At 43.7% G+C, this 20,771-nt stretch overlaps 1 protein-coding gene across 2 annotated transcripts in view; it reads left to right on the forward strand.

The window, feature by feature from the left end:
- Positions 1-9,805: 9,805 nt before the first annotated feature.
- The window catches only part of NDUFV2 (NADH:ubiquinone oxidoreductase core subunit V2), a 47,924-nt gene continuing 36,958 nt past the window's right edge, over positions 9,806-20,771 (forward strand). The window contains exons 1-2 of one of the 2 annotated variants that reach the window (XM_006023660.3): positions 9,806-9,956; positions 20,079-20,144. In XM_006023660.3, the coding sequence (XP_006023722.1) occupies positions 9,915-9,956; positions 20,079-20,144 (108 nt within the window). In that variant the 5' untranslated portion in view covers positions 9,806-9,914. The remainder of the gene's footprint in view (positions 9,957-20,078; positions 20,145-20,771) is intronic. The other variant, XM_025204243.1, reaches the window with a different exon arrangement.

Raw genomic sequence — 20,771 nt, forward strand, 5'->3', positions numbered from 1 at the left:
CTCCCCTCTGGGACGATGTCAAGGCCACTTTACTACATTTCTCTGTCTGCCCCTTAATCAAGCACACGCGCTCTCACCGACCTGACACGGACCCCGTACATGCTGTCATAGATCGGCTACTGGCCCACCAAGGACCCATGAACCAAAAGGACATACCTCAGTTACACGCTATTGACATCATAGACACCGACCCCTTCCTCGCTTGGCTCCACGAGCGTTGGGGACACCTTGGAGCAAAAAGGGCGCAAGCTCGCTGGAGGGAGCAAAGCAAAAAAGGACCGAGCGTAGAACAATGGAAAAGAATAATCCAAGCCTGCTCTGCTTGTGCGCGAGAAAAACTGGTGCACCACAAGCACCAAAAGGGTGCCTATGACCCAGCGCACTTTGCTCCAGGTAAGGTGTGGCAGGTGAACCCGCTCGGGCCACTCCCAGAAGCCAAGACACCAAACAAGGGGCTAGTAATCGTAGACCTGGGAACCCATCAAATCCTTGTCCTCCCCACGAGGAAGACCACCGCTCCCGTAATTCAAAGATGCCTACAGCTCATTTTTGCCCATTGGCAAGTGCCCTGCATCATACACTCCAATGGAGGACCACCTTTTAACTCCAAAGGCTTAGAGCGGTTTGTGACAGAGCATAACGCTCAGTAGCATCACCATCTACCCTATCACCCACAGTCCAATGGCGTCGTGGAGTGCCAGATAGGACTATACAAGGAACAGTTAAGGCTAAAGGAAAATGGATCATTCAAGAACTTGACCAAGTACAACAGTGATGTACTAATTGCCATGAGCGCCACTAAAACTTTGTGGGATGAACGCACCCCGGTGCCACGTCCGCCTTGGAAGCCATGTTACTCATCCCAAGAAACAGTGTGGCTAGCCATTCCCACAGCTACCAGCCCCAACCCCAGCTCCCGGTGTTGTACTTAAACCCGGCGAATACCCGAATACCTATTTTGTCTCTCTTGAAGCAGTCTCACCCGCACGCACCGTCTTAGCCCACCATAATTGGCTAAGTCGACGTAGCACAGTTTAGTATACATTACTAACAAACCCCAAGTTTTGTTTTCCAGCCTAAAACGGTATGAAGCCGCTGATGCATAACATGGTGTGAAACATCACATTGGTATTCATGTTCGGGACAACCGTCGCCATGAGTGAACCCATCGGCGACAACCCCTGGCAAAAACGCCATGCTGCACCTTGTAAAAATCTAGACAGATGCGGCTGGGTTCAGTCTAGATAACCCTATTGTTACCATTGTTTGGTGCCTTATTATGTATTTGTATTGGATGCTGTATTTTGTATGTTGTCAAACGGCGTTTGATGACGTTTCAGTTTTGTATATACCCACTTACTCACTATAGGAGAAAAGGTTCTCGAGCTTGAAGATGTCTGAGCCTGGTCAAGGGGGCATGTGATAAAGAAAAGTGACCAAATGCCAAACACGAGAGCAAGTTGTGCTCGTGGCGTGGGGGAAGTGGTGGGCGCGGCCTGATAGCCACGTGACTGGTGTTCCAGGCCCGCGCGAAAAGCCTCTGATGTAAAGTCAGAGACATCATTTAATTGGCCGAGAGACTGCGGGTTCTCATGCAGCCCGCGCAGCGCGCCAAAAACAAATCGCCGGATGTACTCGGCTCAATCCTATTGGCTACCCGAGCAGTATATCTGGAAAAAAAGGAGGGTGGGGGGGGGACCCCGTGCGATATCGGAGAGGCCTGATCACCCTCACCGAAGGTCCTGCGTCCACGAAATCCCTTCCCCCCGGACGCCCCCCATTGCGACCGAATATATCATTCAGACGTGTAAAGAGCTCTCGAGTTACTGGCAAAGCTTAATCTTGAAACTGCTGTAAGTAAAGCATTTATTTGTTACACCGCCTCTTTAATTGTTTTCCGTCAATGGGAAGAAAGATAAGGGAAGGGGAAGCAAGGTCCCGCAGCCCTTTTGTCCCTGGCCTGTTTGCGCAGCACCTCTCTGGGTCCAACCACCCACCGTCAGGTTGGTCAGAGGTGACTTGGCTGGATTTTTTGAAGGGTTCCTGGTTGGACTTTTTGAAGGGTTGTTGGCTGGAGTCTTCTCAGGAATCTTGGGTGCAGGTTTTTCTGGAGCCTTGTCTGCTTTCTTAAAGGAAGTTTGAACAGACGGGAGATAGGCGACACAGTGAATTTGTTTGCTGGCGTGGCGTGGAGTGGCATTGTATTAAGTGTTGTAAAATTGAAACTGACATCAGAAAGTGGAAACAGTGTCAATTTATAAGTGTAAGTGCAAAATGTTGTAGCTCAAAACATTGTAAGTCAAGGCCTGCCTGTACAGGTAACCCCCATTTAGTGCTCTTAAATGGTTCTTGAAAAACTGAGCATTAAGTGAAACAAGCGTTAAGCGAAACCGAAAGTATTTGATGGCCCAGGGTAGTGACTGCAATTGTTTTTAATGATCCAAGATGGTGACCACGAGCGTTAGAATGAAACTCGCTGAGTGATAAATGAAATTAGGTATCAATTTAAAATGAGCATTATAGCGAAATAGCTCTAAGCAAAACAGCCTTAAGCAGGGTTTGTCTGTATCATGCACTAGTTATCTTTATGTGAAAACACAGTCTTAGTTCATGCCTCAATGTAAACAAAAGAAATGGTTTACATAATAGAAAATATAGCAGTAGGTTGCAAAAGAATTTCAGCATATGTTCACTTCTGGTACATTTACAGTAAGGAGAATTTTATTTTTCTTTTGTTAAAGAGTGCTTTTTTCTTTCTAGCTCTCTTGCGAGAGCCATCTACTTCTGTTCAAGGCATCTAATTTTTTTTATAACAGCTCTGTTGCATCTTTTAGGTTTCTTTTTTGTGTCAGGTTTAGTATGAGCTCAGACAACTTAACTCCCATGGAAGTGGTCTTTGAGGTCTATTTCCAGATTAATTCCTGACTATAGTCTGTTATTCAATGACAGGACTAAGCAGTTGCAATACCTGTTTTCATGTTCTGTCTCTTTTTCATTCCTTTCTAAATGTTCCTTTGAAGATAGAACCACAGAAACATCTTGTGTGCACTCCCCACACTCACCAGATGGCTGCCCCCAGCTTATTCCAGATGAGAATAAGTTATTTTGTGATGCTAATGAATATCCTTTCTAATATTTACAGTTCTTGAATGGATGTATTAAATACTATCTGCTTTGTCTTGCACTTGTTTGCATATGGATCTCTTAGAATTCTTCTTGACATTATTTCTGCTCTATATCACATGTAAATTATTGATGGATTAAAGCCAATCTGTCATGAGTATAGCAACCTGCTTTCTTTATGGAACACAGCAGTTCCAATCAATTCTTTCCACAATTAGAGGTGAAAACCATTGGTTTCAATTCAGAATAACCTATTCTCAGTTGTCTTCTATGCCTTGAATATTCAACATGATCTCCTCCTCTGTATGTTGCCTATGTTTTTCGACTGCTTAGAGAGCAGACCATTGCACTGCATTTTGATTAATCAGACATATTTTACATTGCTGATTTTATAAATATGTTAATACTTTTCTCTTTTTTTATAACACTTGACATGTGACACCCAGAACTGACTGAAGGTTTTTTTAATGTGACAAGTAGCCTGATAATATCCCCCCCATATGACCTGTTTTCTGAATGATCTCTATGAATGGCTTGTCAGTCATCAGAATGTATATACCATGAACCTTCCAGCATATATCTCTTGAACCCTTAAAAGTAAATATTTTCTAATATGTTTGACTGGTTAAAATTCTTTGAACTAGATAGGCAAGTACAATGCTTTGATTGTTGGAAGAGGTGCTATGAATGTCCCTGTGTGAACAAGAGTTTGGACATTAATGAGAGTTGATTTGTTTATTTTTGCCCTCAGGTGGGAGGATAATATAATACAATCATTAAATATTCCCAATACACTGCAATTTAAAACAAAAGCCTGAAAGCAACTGACATTTGGCAAAGGCACCTTAATAATTAAATCTGATAAAACAGTAAATAAATATTTGGAAATGTAGCTTCCATAGCTTAGACAATAAAAGGATGCATTCACTGCATTATGTTATTCTGAATAATTTTTAAATACATGGAACAAGTTGATTTGGTATTATAGTTAGTATTGTGATGTCTTTAGTGACAGCCTAGAACCTAGATCCTACATTGACATCTGTGGAAGTCCATATTGGAGAAGAGCACTATACTATGAGATCCTGACCCAAGAAGAAAGTCCAAGTTGGTAGTGAAAATTAATGGTAAGTTTCTCCAGTCTTTCCTTCTGTCTGAGTAAACAGTGTGCATCTCTAATACTGCTGAAGGGCAAGCATTTTTTTCTTTTCAGGTATGATTTATAGCAAAAGCAATTGAGGTGAAAAATGGCACCCTTCTAGCTGCAGCTGAAGCCTCATAGAGTGGGAAATGAAGTTCTTTGTAGGCTTAGAGCTTAATTAGGTCTTGGGTACATTTTTGAGTAGAGGAAATACATATGTTTAAACATCCCAAGCACATCTACGGATGGTTTTATGCTCCAAAGCAGTAGTGTAACTTGAGGTGAGCAAGCAGGGCACCAAATTAGCAGGGGTGCCAGAATTGCCTCCTTCCCCTAAAAAGTCTATGTTCTGGCAGGAGAAGCAGCCCTTTGGAGTAGCTCTTGAAGCAGCAGCTGGGTGCATGAATGCTGCAGGAGCAACATCCAGGGTGGGTGGACTATGTTGTGGCAACAGTAGCAGCCACTGCTGGGGACTGGTTTTGAGTCCCCAGCATAGATAAAACTCCCATGGCCCCCTTTTTCTCTCCAGAGTTCAACAGCACTTCCCCCCCCCCCCACAACCTTTCCTGCAGGGGTTGCCCAGGGTGCAAACCCTGCTCATTATGCCTCTGCCTCAAAGATACTCTTTAAAACACTTTTTCCATTCTGATTTCCCTTTAAACTGAGGGATGGAGTACAGGGATTCTGTTGGCCTATATGTTTAGTGAATGATAGCTATACCCCCACAATGGCAGTTAGTACAGTTACTGAATCTGGGAGCATATTTGAACAGCAGCCTGCCCGTCTCTCACTTCTCCACACTCACCAGTTTTGCTTGAAGGATATGCAGCATAATATGAAGAGTAATTTATATCATTTGCTTATTCTTGCCTTTCCAGACCCAAAATCAAGGTAGCATAGAGAAGGGTTTAATGGGAATTCTGCATAAGTTGAAGTCATAACCAGTCCCTGATTGCTGAGTCATCTTGCTAAAGAAATGACATCCAACCAACGATAAATTAATTGAGTGAAATGTGCTTAAGAGAAGTAGTCCCTTTCATATATGCCTGGTAAATGTGTGTACTTTCCCTTGAGAGTGTGTACTTTTCCTTGAAATATTAGTTTACATCTTAAGCCTGTACATATTTCTTTCAACACCTCCGATCTGGATAACACTTCAGTATTTCAATGTAATATTGAAATGCCACAGAATGGGCATAAAACCAACAGTCCCATTTGTTGGATAAGACAGATAATGGGCCTTGCTTATTGGTTTTAATTTACTTGTTTTATTAAAAAAGGCAATTCTGATAAATAACTTTCATTTGAATCATGAATGTTTGGAACTGTTGTAATTTTCTTCTTTTTATTACAGGTTATGTGTATACAAATACAATCCAATAATGTACAATGCGATTAGACTCCATATAATGAATTTGTTGGTCTAATAAAAGATATCGCCTCTAGCACAAGAGTTTTGTCTCTTGTCACTACCACTATGCATTTCTTATTCTATAGTCAAATGTTTATGAATTTAGGCACATATGGACAGTGGTATGCAATGAATGTAGGACCATTCCATGAATCTAATCATACATGGCTTTTGCTATTAATAGATCTGAATTCCTCAGGCAGATGCCCAGCAGAATGTGAATATTTGTTTGAGTATCACAGTCTTTATGCTGTGCTTGAATGGCTCTGCACTGATAAACTTGTGTTGCTTTAAGCAGCTTTTTACATGTCTGAAAAATTAATTGCAGGCTAATGTATGGATAAAGAATCAAGTTTTATAAGGAGAAAAATGAATTAAGGAAAGCAAATCAACAACAATCTGAGCTATCATCAAAACAGGAGGTAGGACGTCTTAAGACTGATTAAATCAAGGAGCAGCAACATGAAGGCAACTGACATAACTGCAAAAAAAAAGAAATATTTCAATAACAATAAAGTTCCCACAGGGCAAGTACTACACTACACACATATTGGTCACTGTGACTGAAAAAATATTCTGTGTTAGAAGAAAAATTACTACGCTGTGGCATAGAATACAGTAATAATTACCGTTATGATAACTGCTTTAAAAAAGGTCACTGGAGTGCAAGTTACGTGAAGTTTTTAGTAAATTTTCAGTTATATTTTAAAACAAAAACCTTGAATAGAAAGTCAATTCCTGTAGTTTCATAGTTTCTAGGGTCGAAAGGGACCTGAAAAGATCATCAAGTCTGACCCCTTGCCCTGGGCAGGAACGAGTGCTGGGATCGTAATACCCCAGCCAGATATCTATCCAGCCTCCTCTTGAAGACCCTCAAGGTAGGGGAGAGCATCACCTCCCTTAGCAGCCCATTACAGAGCCTGGCAGCCCTAACCGTAAAGTAATGCCTCCTGATATCAAGCCTGAACTTGCTCTCAATCAATTTGTGGCTGGTATTCCTTGTTATCCCAGGGGGTACTAGGGGGAACAGAGCCTCACCTATTTTCCACTAGTCCCTCCTGGTGAGTTTATAGACGGCCACCGGATCTCCTCTGTCTTCTCTTGTGGAGGCTGAATAGATTCAGGCCCTTTAGTCTATCTTCATAGGGCCTGGCCTGCTGCCCCCTGACTATGCAAGTGGTCCTCCTCTGGACCCTCTCAAGGTTAGCCACATCCTTCTTGAAGTGCAGCGCCTAGAACTGGACACAATATTCCAACTGTGGCCTGACCAGTGCTGCATATAGGGGAAGGATCACCTCCCTGGACCTGCTTGTGATGCATCTGTAGATGCACGACAAGGTGTGGTTAGCCTTACTGACCACTTCCTCACATTGGCGGCTCATGTCCATCCTGGAGTCAACAATAACTCCAAGATCCCTTTCTGCCACTGTGTTGACCAGAAGGGGTGTTTCCCAGATGCCCATTTCTCCCCACATCTTTGTGTCATCAGCAAATTTGGACAGTGTGCTTTCCATGCCCACCTCCAAGTCGCTGATAAAGATGTTGAATAGCACAGGCCCGAGGACTGAGCCCTGGGGAACTCCACTATCCACATCCCTCCAGGCTGAAAACAACCCATCCACCACCACTCTCAGGGTGCGACCATTGAGCCAATTTGCCACCCATCTGACTGTGTGGGCATCAATACCACAGTCGCCTAGTTTTTTTAATGAGAATGGGGTGAGAAACAGTGTCAAAGGCCTTCTTGAAGTCCAAGTAGACGACATCCACCTCAATGCCTGCATCCAAGGACTTTGTGACCTGGTTGTAAAAGTAAACAAGGTTAGTCAGGCAGGATCTGCTCGCAATGAACCCATGTTGGTTGCCCCTGAATATTACCTCTCATGCTGGGCCCCCACAGATGTGTTTCTTGATAATTTTCTCAAAGGTCTTCCCAAGGACCGAGGTGAGACTATCTGGCCTATAGTTACCTGGGTCCTCCTTTCTCCCCTTCTTGTAAAGGGGGACCACATTGGCCCTTTTCCAGTCCTCTGGGACCTGGCCAGAGTACCACGAGCGCTCATACAGCCGTGCCAGGGGCCCTGCTATGACTTCTGCCAATTCCCTCAGTACCCTCAGATGAAGAGCATCCGGACCTGCTGATTTATACACGTCCAGTCCCTCCAAGAGTTCCCTAACTAGATCGTCCCTGACCCTAGCCATGGCATCGTGTCCCCTGAGCCTGTCCGTACTCCTAGTGGAGGAATTGTCCTGGTCTCTGCTCAGAAATACGGAGGCAAAGAACTTGTTGAAGAGATCAGCTTTTTCCTTGTGCTGCAATCACAAGATTGCCAAGCCTGTCCTGTAGGGACCCCACATTACCTGGTGCCTTCTTCTTACTCCCTATGCATTTGAAAAAGGACTTTTTGTTATCCTTAATTCTGGTCGCCAGCCCTAGTTCCGTCTCTGCCTTGGCCTTCCTAACTGCCTCCCTGCAATCACGAGCAACAGAGGTGTAATCCTCCTTGGTGATTGCCCCTTGATTCCACTGATTGTATGCCACCCTTTTTGCCCTCAGGACCTCCTGGATGCCTTTTCTGAGCCAAGGGGGCTTTTTAGCACTCTTGCCCCCTTTGGTTCACGTTGGGACTGACTCCCTCTGTACTGCTTGGCAAGCTCATCCGCAGCCCTAATTAAAGGCTTGTCCTACTGCAGCCTTAAGTTGCTTCATTGGTGTAAAGAACAAACGTGGCCAGTTAACAAAAAAGCTGTTTTCAATCCTCCGTATGCGTGTGTGTAGCTTATCCTGATTTCAAACACAGGTAAACATCAATGGTAGAAACTGATTTAAAACAGTTGCACCAGACTAGCTACCCCTGGGACTAACCATCAATCAGTATACTTAACGCCTACGTTGGCTCTGCTTTCTATGAATGTTTCTATGAACTCAAGGGCATTTCATAGAGCAGTTGTTGAAAAAATAACTCTAATTTTTTTTTTTAAGTATTATCAACATATTCTGGGCAAAATGCAAATGTATAAAGTAGAAGGCTCAATTTGGGTGTTTAATTCAGGATTTAGGGTAGATTTGTGCTGTATAGACTAATCAAAGTAGAGCTCTCTGTATAGCACGAGCTTGTGTCGGCTGATGCTCACATCAGATGCTATGAAAAGAAATGTTGTTCTATGTGTGTGGGTGTATGTATATATATGTGTATATACACACACATGTGCGAATGACATATGCCCCTGGCAGCTGGGGGTGGGCATGGTGGTGGCAGGAGTGCGACAGCGGTAAGTGGGGGAGCTCCCACAGACACTGCCGGCACTGTCAGCGGCAGGGGGCTGGGGGGTGGTGAGCGCTGACCAAAGGTTGGTGACCACCCACATCTGCCGCCAGCATCATCAGTGGCGGCCAACAGGGATCATGGACCGCAACCAGTGCTGACGGTGTTGGCGGTGGGGTGGCAAGTGGCAACTGCCTGCAGGAGTTGGCACCTTTTTGCAGGAGGTGCACGTGCACCTGTGTGCACCCTCTACGCGTCACCCCTGCACACACAGCATGTGGTTATGTATTATGTATGTATATGTATACGTGTGTGTATTTATATATGTTTGTATATCTATCTATATAATGTGTGTGCACCACATGTATATACTACACACCTGCACATGTGCATGTGTGTGCACGCACACGCTGATGCTGAGGAGACAGCAGGGGCGTGGTATACACGTGCGGCACAGCTCTAGCTCAGCTTTCCTCTCACAGCATCCCTGCACAGAGAGCCTGAGCTCCTGGACACTCTGCTGCGTCTACATAATGTCCTCTGGCCAGTCCATAAGCTGCCTCGAGCTCCGTAAGATTGTTCCCGAGCTCACGAGGCACTGACTGAGCCGTCTCCGTCGCTCAGGTGCCGCCTTCCCCGCCCGCTCCCTCCCTGCCGGGCTCCTGCAACGCCCCCGGGCGGCGCGGGAGGCGTTGCTAGGTTACGACGGGCTCGTCGGCCCCGGGACCTGCACGAGCAGCCCCTCTCCCACGCAGGCACGTCCAGCCACGGCTTGGCCTGACGTCACTGACGCTGTGACTGAGGAGCCGCCACCCGTGCGCCCCCTCCTGGAGGGACGGAGAGAGAGCAGCGCGCGCCCGCCTGCGCGGGCTCGCGCACGCACGCACGTACGCAGGTGCTGCTGGGGGCGGGCGCGCATGCGCCAGCCGTTTGTCTCCTTGTTGCTGGTTCGGGGGTCGTTGTCGCCGCCGCCATGTTGCTGTCAGCGCCGGTGCGGGCCGCCGCTGCCCTCTTGGTAAGGGAAGCCCGGGGCGGCCGCTAAGGGCGCGGGGGTCTTTGCCTCCTTCCCTCCCTCCCACCTCAGGGCTCTGCGCCGCCTGTAGGTCTGGTGCGCGAGGGGCAGATAGAGCGGGAAGCAGAGCAGCACGTCGGGGCGGGAGCAGGCGCGACAGGGTCGCATCCGGCACGGGCAGGGGAGCGGAGTGGCCATCCATGGGTGACACACCTGTCAAAAAGGTGGGCCCCCTGCTGGGTTTGATGCCCACGGGTGGAAAACCTTGATTTGTTTCGAACTTTGGCTTGTTTTTTTTAACCTTTCCTTTTTTTTGTTAGTGGTCAGCGGTTTGGGGGATTAAAAAAATAACAAAAAACAACTCTACAAGAATTACTATTTCCTTGTCAGGGTATCCTAGAGCTGTAGGACAGTAAAGTGCTGGAACAGGCTCCCCGGAAAGGTTGTGAATTCTTCATCCTTGGAGGTTTTTAAGACCCGGGTGCACAAAGCCTTAGCTGGGATGATCTAGTTGGGGATGGTCCTGCTTTGAGCAGCGGTTGGATTAGATGGCCTCCTGGGATTCCTTTCAACCCTCATTTTTCTATGATTCCAGCTAACGCTTAAGTGTGTTACCAGCAGGTCAAGGGAAGTGATTATTCTTCTCTATTCAGCACTGGTGAGGCCACATCTGTGTTCAGTTTTGGGCCTCCCCCTGCTACAGAAAGGATGTGGACAAGTTGAAGCTAGTCCAGGAGAGCAGCAGAAATGGTTTAGGGGCTGGGGACATATGACTTCTGAGGAAAGGCCGAGGGAACTGGGCTTATTTAGTCAGCAGAAGACATGACTGAGGCAGGATTTAATAGCAGCCTTCAACTACCAGAAGGAGGGTTCGAAAGAGGATGGAGCTAGTCTGTTCTCAGTGGTAGATGACGGAACAAGGAGCAAGGGTGTCAAGTTGCAGCAGGTGAGGTTTAAGTTGGATATTAGGAAAAACTTTCTCACTAGGAGGGTGGTGAAGCACTGGAACAGGTTACGCAGAGAGGTTGTGGAATCTCCATCCTTGGTGGTTTTTAAGACCTGGCTACAAAGCCTTGGCTGGGATGATCTAGTTGGGGATGGTCCTGCTTTGGAAGGGGTTGGACCAGTTGACCTCCTGAGGTCTCTTCCAATCCTGCTTTCCCAGTGATTAAATGTACGTGTTTTTACGGCTTTGTATGTTTTAAGAGCTAAATAGTGTGATATAAAAAATTATGTAGCTCTTTTTTGCTTTGGTTTCTTGTATTTGGTTTGTTAATTTTTACTACGTTATATTTTTCCCATATCACAAATGGTGTATGACTTGCTTCTCATTTTAAGTTTTCATTTCTGGCTGGACATTGGAATTCACTGGAGAGTTGTGTATAAGTAACCTTGTGTGTCTTGGATACACATGAAAAAATGTTTATCAGCATTTGCCTAGAATTTAACCTCCATATGTTCCCATGGGGTAATTTCCTACCCCAGACGCATATTTTGTACAGTATTTTAAAGTTAATTGATTCTAAAAAAAATTCTTTTTAGAACACTGTCACTGGCACCACAATGCACAATATCCCCAAAGAACAGCCAGCTTACATGAATGGCTTGCTCTCTGTGGATGAAAAACTGCCCAGGGTAACATATTACCTCAGTTGTTACCCCATATGGAAAAACACATTCACAACTTACCCCAAGCCCATGATAACGCGTTGCAGTAACTTGTTACCCCCATGAATGCTACGTGCCCCCAGGGCTGGGGGGGATGGTGAGCTCCTGCAGGTGGTGGCAGCGCTGTCAGCGGTGGGAGGGAGCATGGCAGCGGCAAGCGGGGAGCTCCCGCAGGCATCTGCAGCGGGGGAGGGTGGCAACCACCCACAGACACTGTCGGTGGCGATGAGCAGTGACTGCCTGTAGATGCCACCAACAGTGTCACAGGGGGTGCACCGCCATGCTCAGGGGGTGCATGTGCACCTGTGTGTACCCCTTACGCGTTGCCATTGGTTACCCCAGTGCAATTTCTATATAAATGACAGACCTAGACCTGTTTGGCCACACTGGGTGGATGCATCTGAAAGGTCAGCATTCATTCATACCTCATTCATGTTCACTTCAGGTATCCACGGTAACTAATGGATGGCCATCCTCTACTCTGCTCTTGCCAAAGATGTGGCAACCCCTTTTGCTAACCACTTTGTTTGCAGGCTGCAAGATCATCAAAACAGCTTGCCCTTTGCCAAAAAACCCCAAACACTTTGTCACACCCAAATCCACCTCTGTTCTCTTTTCTCATGGCAAAACTCTCTGTCTCACCTGCCCCTTTTATAACATACAAGCTAGTTTGCTTTGCCTTTGGAAGTGAGGACAAGGAGCAAAGGGACAGCAGACAAGAAATAGAACAACATCATACTGCAATACAGCGTACACTATGGAGTCCTCTTCAACGATAAGGTCTTGACACCCACCCCCCACCATTTCTGTTTTACCTGCTCTCAATAAGCCCCTGCATGTGTGGTTTCCAAACAGCATCCACCCACATTTGGCTTGCTTGTAAAGGGTGGATGCTGGTCTCTGGCTTCTGTGCCCAGGAGATGAGGGTGCTACTTGCGCTGCCATAAGGCAGGGCGGAATTGCTTCTGTGACAGCACAGCATTGCTTCTGTGATTGCTTTTGGAGCAGGCTTGTCTTTGATTGTTATTTATATGCATTCGGCAATAATCAATTTTTTCTTTTTCTTCTGAAGTCCAGTATGAGAAGGCAGCGTATACTTAGTGGTGAAGCCTGTCTTGCACAGGTAACTGGGGATGACAGCGACACATCCACTGGTAAAATCTTATCCCAAGACAGTGAGGATTCTGACTTCATTTCAGACATGGGAGATTGTTCAGAGCAAGAAAACCATATGTCTATGGAAGTTTCATCCAGCTCATATGAGGAAGAATCGATGCTAGAACTAGAAGTGATGCCAGCACTTCCAGTGGGAAAGGGAAGAGGACTAGCCCAGGGCTGCCATGGAAGACTGAGAAGACCTGCAGCAGGACGTGGAGCAGAGTTACTGCCACCACCCTCAGAAAACATTGCAGTTGATGGTACCTTTAGAGGAGGGAATGGCAGCGTGTGGGGAAGAAAGTCCACAACTAATACATCATTGGAGAACAGCCAAGGACATAGTCCATGGAAGTGCTGGGCCAACAAGAGAAAGTAATAAAGACACTGGTGGAAACGTTCCACCTGTTTCTCTCACAAGATATCCTGACTGTTATTATAGGAGAAACAAACAGAGAGGCAGAGGCAGGAAGAAGATTCAGGGAGTGGAATCATAGCCATCCTGAAAATAGAAAGGAGTGGAAAAAACTAGATGAAACAGAGCTGAAAGCCTACATTGGCTTCCTGCTGCTGAGTGGTCTATACCACGGTGATCATAAGGCACTGGAGGAGTTGTGGGAGCAACGCACTGGGCGTCCTTGCTTCCATGCCGCCATGAGTTTAAACTGATTCCTTCAAATCACCAACTACCTGAGATTTGATAACAAACTGACATGTGAGAAAAGGAGAGCTGTGGACAAGCTTGCTGCCTTCAGAGAGATTTGGACACAATTTGTGGAGCAGCTCAGGAAATGGTATATTCCAGGAATACACCTGACGCTTGATGAGCAGCTCATTGCATTTAGGGGTCGCTGTCCCTTCAGACAGTATACGCCCAGCGATCACCAAATTTTCAAGCCATATTTGGCAGGGTGCTGTGGTGCAGCAACATCATTCCCCCTCTCTGGAGACATCTGCCTGGCCAAGCAACCAGAAGCTCCGCACCAAGGTAATCTTGTACCCAGGTCATTGAAAAACTGGTTCATTCCTGATATAAAATGGGAAGGAATATTGTGGGTGACAATTTCTTCACAAGTACTGACCTGGCAGAAAGACTGCTACAGCAGGACTTGACCTATGTGGGTATGATTAGGACGAACAGGGCCAATATCCCAAATGAAATGCAGGCAAATTGAAGAAGGGAAACTTTTTTTCATCCATTTTTACTTTTGATGGGGAACTCACCCTAGTTTCCTATGTTCCAAAGGAGTCCAAAGTTGTGCTGTTGCTGTCAAGTATGCACCATGAGAGCAAAGAAAGCTGGACATCTTCCATGACTACAATAAAAACAAGGGTGGGGTGGATAACCTTGACCATTTAGTCTGTATGACTACCTGCAGATAGAAAATCAACAGATGGCCAATGACACTATTTTTCAATATGTTGATGTGGCTGCCATTGCCAGCCTCATCATTTGGCTAGGCCACAATGCAAACTGGAAGCAAAGATCACCTTTAAGAAGATGGCACTTTTTTTTGCAGGAGCTTGGAGAGCAGTTGATTGATGGACAAATAAAACAAAGAATGATGGATACATGTAATCTGTCTAAGTCTGTCAAGTCTGGTATGACTGCCGTAAATTACAAATTGCCACAACGCACCCGAGTAGAACCTGCAAGCATGAGTGGACGTTGTGCTTTTTGTCCAAGGACAGATGACCGCAAAACGCGGAAACGATGTGAAGATTGTAAGCAATTTGCTTGTGTGCACCACAGTACATCACTGCTGCTTTGTGAGGAATGCAATATTTAGTTAAAACAGTTAGGAAATGTTTTTGAAATAATTGTGTTTGAAAACAGTGTGAATTGCAGACTTAGGAAATTGTTTATCCATGTTTTGAAACTCCAAAAAAGTTTAAATTTGGTTCATAGCTCTAGTTAAATGATATTTTGGGTTTAAATACTCATAAATACTCTTTCAAACAACCTGTATGTTTAATAAATAGTTTTTGGTACATTTATACTGTTGTCACTGGTTCCATTTTGTTCATGTGGTTGGAGTAACAAGTTACCCTATGAGACCAACATTGCTGAATTGCAGGGTAACAAGTTACCCTATGAGAACAACAGTGGTTACGGTTTCATGAGAACGGATGAGGGTTAAAGCTAATTGACGTATTAGGCAAAAGAAGCAGAGTCCATAAGCAGAGAACAGATCAGAATTTTTTTTCAGGGCACTATCCCCCAACATTTTTGAGTTATAAGATTTTATCCTCTCCCCTTGTTTTTATTTACAGATTGAGAGGGGAAAACAGGCTTTCCTGCTTTTTTTAAGCCCATTGTGTTTCTTAACTTAGAGTGAACTTGTCAGTGAATGGAACTAGCTGAATAAATTGACGTGAAGAAAATATTCTCTTTCTATGTGCAGAAGAGGCTACTGCTGTTAAAAGCTGGCTATCACGTAGTGACTGCCTAAGTACAGCTTTTGTCCGGTTCAGTTATTAGACATTTATATAGAATATTGTCAGTAAGTTGCTGCTTGAATAGCTTGTATTTAACATAAATGATATTTAGAGGTGCACCAGTACATCGGTGGTGTATCAGATTGGCACTGATAAAAGGAAAATGAACATTATTGGCAATCGGCTTTTTTGGCTGCTGTAGCTGATAATGTCACCGATAAATGTGGCCTGCATGCATGCAAGCATTCGTGGTTTTCTTTTGGTATTGTATTTTTGATCACTTATGTCTATGGTTTGTATATCTCTTGAGAGAAATTTCTGTTCATCTGGCATATTTAAGCATTTGTTTTGTGGCATAGACCTTTGGGTTTTCTATAAAAATGATTGAGAATGTATACTTGTATTGGCTTCTCATATAGGAAACCTGTTGGTTAATTCCACTTGGTTCCCTTTGAACTTCAGCAGACTTAACATCATAAAACTTATTTTCTCCCTATGTATTATCTTAAAATCATTGAGGTATAGGATTGTTGTCTCTGTTTTCAAATAGAAAGTGTCTTGCTTTGATGGAATCAATGCTTTAACATTTATCTTGGGCTACTACAGGGACTTTAGGAAAAGATTCTTGGATTTTTCCAAACGTGACTAGGAGGAAAAAAAACCAGTTTTTAAATTCTTGCCATTATCAATATTTTCCTTTTGTCTGTTAGACTTCGTGGATACAAATCAATGATTTTTTTAAAAGATTTTTAAAATTTTAAATTGTATTGTTTTATTTTTATTTAAACTGTAATTTAACTGTAATATTCCTCTTTAAAAATAAATTAGCCTAAAATGAAATTTGATTTTAATACAGCATAGGCTAAAATATAAATTTAGTATAATCTATTAAAATAATTTAAATAATATATTGAATCAGTGAGCCTGTACTAAAAACTTGAGGGTTAAAAGCTGATTTTCTTCTATATTAGAAAAGGGGTAAAGGCGGGATCTAACTTTTGAGGTAAACCTTTAAAAATATGGAAGAGTATTTCATATATTAGGGGCTTGACCCTGTTAGGGGATACAGGGCTTATACTGTGGGTGGCAAAAGATCAGCAAAGTCATCACAGGTGTTGGAACCTAGCCTCTGACTCCTGGAGGCACCGTCCTGTGCGCTCTTTGATCAGGATTATCAAATGAGCACATCCTGATAGTCACATTAATTCCTGAACTCTGACTAGCTCTATGCTCAAATTATGAATATTTGAGTCTGTTCTGGAGGCTTATTCTTCAGCTCATGGAAACCAAGCATCCGCTCAGTAAAACCCTCTGCTTCTGAATGGTTCTGAGTACTCCAGTCAATATCCTTTCTTGGTCCCTTTGAGATTTATGAGTTCTGAAAACTTGAAAGAAAGGGGGTAAAAATTTTCAAAACAGCCTAGGTAAAAAAAAAAAAAAAAGACTAATTTAAAGAGAATAAGGCAGGTAGGAACTTAAGCGCAAATGACTTTCACCTAGGCATTTTAGAAAACTTTCCCACGGGTGAACTGTAATAATTATTCACTAACCACTGTTCATCCTTCTAATGCTATAACAGATAATATTAGTGTTTTAATAAATTAGTTGTTAATTTGCACCATATTTTGATTTTAAAAAAAGTGTCTGTATCCAAAACATTGTTTTGTTTAATAAATCTGAAATGCTGGTTTGTGTCTTTTAATTAAATTCAAGTTGCCATCTTAATGCAGCTTGATAGAAATATGAGCAAAAAGTGAATGATTTAGTGAATAAGAAATATATATTTCACCATTTTATAGCTTATTAAAATGTAGGATTTCTAACAATCCAAATATTTAAGCTATATATTTAAAAATGTAAAGCTTATCTGGTTTGTGTATCAAGAAACTTATGTACTAAACCTACTGTAAAAGCTGTACTTAGTTGTAAATCAACATGTTTTAATTATTATATCAACCAATGAAAATATACAATGGGAAAGCTGATAAGAAGCAATTATTTAAATTGAGGTTTATGGCTTGCTGATTTAAATCAATCCACCCTGGCCAGAGTAGGCTGTGATTTTAAAATATTTTAGTTTCTTACTGCTGCTTTTTTATTTTTCCTTGCCTTTTCCTTAAAACTTCTCTATGTGGTCTCACCTTTTGGAAAAAAATACATTTGGGTGGGAATCACAATGTTTGGGTTTACAAAAGTTTCCAAAATACATTTACAAAAGTATTTTGATACTGAAAGTTGTAGTTAGACACCTGTTGGGATTTACAAAAGCACTTAAGTTAGGCAACAAAACCCCACTGATCTTTCAGACTTGCGCACGTTTATTTCTCTTCTCTGTTGTCTTCCAAATTTGTTTGTGTTTTCCATTTTTATCTCCTCTAACTTCATTTTTAAATGGATACTTTACATTATGAGGAGAAGTTACTTTCTTCATAGTAGGCTGGTAGTGAGGCTCATATTTCAAGTCAGTATTTTCAGACTTTGGCCTGTTGAAATTTACCCACTTGAAATTCCACAAATGGGATCATGGAGTAAGATAATGGAAATCCAAAAACAGGCGTTCTTGTGAGACAATAAGGTGTCTTGGGTGTTTATTTTATATTTTAAGGCCCCTTAAATTCATTTGACGTAGACATTTCAAATTTGAGTCAAAATGTCTGAGACGCAAACTGATACCTTTTGTGTAGTTTTAACAGGGTTAGCTACACAGTCTTACTTGCTCTTGTTTTGCAGTTGGGTATATAAGCTGAGCCTTATGCCAGTATGGATACTCACTGAAGTTAGTGAAACTCTGTATGGGCACAAGGTATGCCAATGTTTATCCTGTTGCAGCTTCAGGGATTTATTTAGCTTTGTGATTAGTCCTGTAGAGCCCAAAAGGACCATTCAGTTGTATAGCTGTTGGTTTGTGAAATGCAGGCAGTGGTGCTCCACCTTTGGGCCCTGCAGGCCAGATGAGGGGTACAGGGCCCATTTGTGTGCCATATTGGGCCCTAGGGGCCCCCTTCCTACCTCCTGCATGCCAGGTTGGGTCTTGGTGGTCTGGCATCAACCCTTCCTACCTCTTGTGTACTGGGATTGGGTCCCAGTGGCCTGGTGCTGCCCTCTCCTGCCCCCCACCCCATGTGCTGGGATTGGGTCTTGTAGGGCTGGCACCAACCCATCCTGCCCTCTCACCCCAACATGCCAGATTGAGCCCTGGGGTCTGGGGCCATACGCCACCCCTGCATGACCCTGTGTGTTGTGACTGGGTGCTGGATCCAGTGTGCAGGGCCTGGGGCTCTCCATGGGTCTAGAGATTTGACTGCCCCCTCACCACCAAGTTTATGGACCCGTGGGGAGCCCTGCAAATTGGATGACTTGGCACTGTGGGCCAGATCTGGCCTGCGGGCTCAAGATTGAGCACCCCTGATTTACAGGATCAGGTTGTCAGTCGTTCTACATATGTCTTAAAGTATATGTGGCTGAGGTTTGTATATGAAGTATGTGTTTGAGGCATTGGTCAACTGTTTTTTTGGCAGCACATTGGAATGATCCGGCTGGAGTCCTAGCTGAGCTGGTACTAGGACCTGGCCACTGCTGCTGTTTCTTTCTGCTGGCCATCCACAACATGGCATAGGGACCTCCCACAGGGATCTCCAGGCTGCAGCATGGTGTGACATGGATAAAGTTGTCCTCTGCCCATCTGCATTATGGCTTGGGCAAAACTTTCTGGCTTCAGGATGGATCCAGTGGCTCTGTGGGCTGGATCTGGCCAACTGGCCATAGGTTGCCAACCCCTGTGTTAAAGCAATTAATTCTATATAAAACGTACTGTGGCTGATGAATACTTACATGCAAAAAGATGACATTGTGTTATGTTGTAAAGTAGTGGTGCCTGTATTTTTTGGATGAGTGAACCGTTGCTACTTTCCTGCAGGCCACAGCCCCCCCCTTTGTTTTTTGTATATATTACAACTATAAAGGTGATGTAAATAGGGGGGAGACCGTTCTAAGTTGGTCTTCCCTCATACATTTTCATTTTGCTACCTGGAAGTGGAACTTTTCCTTTATGTATCCCACAACAAGAGGGGGCTTCATCACTCTGAACATATCCTGGAGGATGGTAGTGCTGTTCATTGCAGCTAAACTTCCCTGTATGCATCGCAGCTAGGGGAAGAAGTGACATCTTCCCCATATATACACTTGACAAAGCTAAGAGAATTTCCTGTCCAGGAGCATCCACAATATCCATGCCTGAAAAAGGGAGTTAGCTATCCTTTCAAAGAATTTTTTTTCACCTTCTGCCCCAACAGATGAGGGGGCTACAACCTGACCCCATGACCTACTAAGGAGAGGAGCTGCCATCATAAACTCAGTCCCTTGAATATACATTTCACGTAGAGGAGCCTGCTGCCTAAATACATCAATTTCTTACAATAGCTGTTTTCTCATGAGCTGAGGGAAATGTGGTATATAAGGCAGAGAGAGGCTGCTGTGCTGTACCATGTGCAGGGGATGGGAAGAGAAAGTGGCGTGGCATCTTATTAGTACAGGGCCTGATGAGATATGTGCATCAGTTGCTAACTACAGTTGGGAACTGTGGGTGTAAAATTCTGTTTTACAAATTTAAAGGATTCGCTTCCTAAACTTACCTGAAATGACTGTGGGTTAAATGAACAAGGATACTCTCCTAATAATATTAGGAGAAGCTTTGAATGTTGCTTATTATTTCACTAGACAAAAAGGAAGAAAACAAATTGTTCATTTGTCGGTATTTGATAGTAAGTATTTGATCCATAATTAAAGGCATTACTGAAAGCAATGTATGGCAATTGTATAAATTTTGCATGTATTTTTAATACTCTATAAAAAATGTATTTGTAGGTGAGACAAATCCGCGGCTTGCATAAAACAGTTGCGCGTAGTGGAGCCGGTGGAGCCTTGTTTGTGGTAAGTAATTTTGCACAAGATTGTTCTTCCCCCACCCAACAGAAAAGGGAATTTAAGTTGAGAATTGAGTGAATATCTGAACTTTTGATTGTCAAAAACTTTTTCCTAGAGTGCCATAGACATTCACGAAGGAGCAAATGTTTTAATTAGATTCCAGTGCTCAATGTGTGTGGGGGTAGTGGGTTTGAAAAATCATTTTCTTGTCACCCATTTATTTCTGTAAATAGTTGATGCCACTAGTTTTTAATGAGAATTAAGGTGATAATTCTAGAAGTTGAAACAGTAGAAAGAGTATTCCAACCTTAATTGTTACTGAAAATGCTGTAAGCAGAAATAAATAAATAGCATTATTTGGCATTTAGTAAGGAGGAAATAATGTGTTATAAAAGAGTGATTCAGACTCAGTGTTACATTACTGCCTGGTGTACATGCACTGTGATGCTTGCATTCTTGGTTGCACGGTGTACCAGCCTCTCAGGGTGGAGGATTCCTATTCATCCTGGTGATTAGGGCACTCTCTTAGGAACTCATAGAATCATAGAAGTAGGGTCGGAAGGGACCTTGTAGATCTTCAAGTCCGACCCCCTGCCTGGGCAGGAGAGAAACTGGGCTCAAGTGACCCCAGCC

The sequence above is a fragment of the Alligator sinensis genome, unplaced genomic scaffold (genome assembly GCF_000455745.1).
Source record: "Alligator sinensis unplaced genomic scaffold, ASM45574v1 scaffold597_1, whole genome shotgun sequence".
NCBI lineage: Eukaryota > Metazoa > Chordata > Crocodylia > Alligatoridae > Alligator > Alligator sinensis.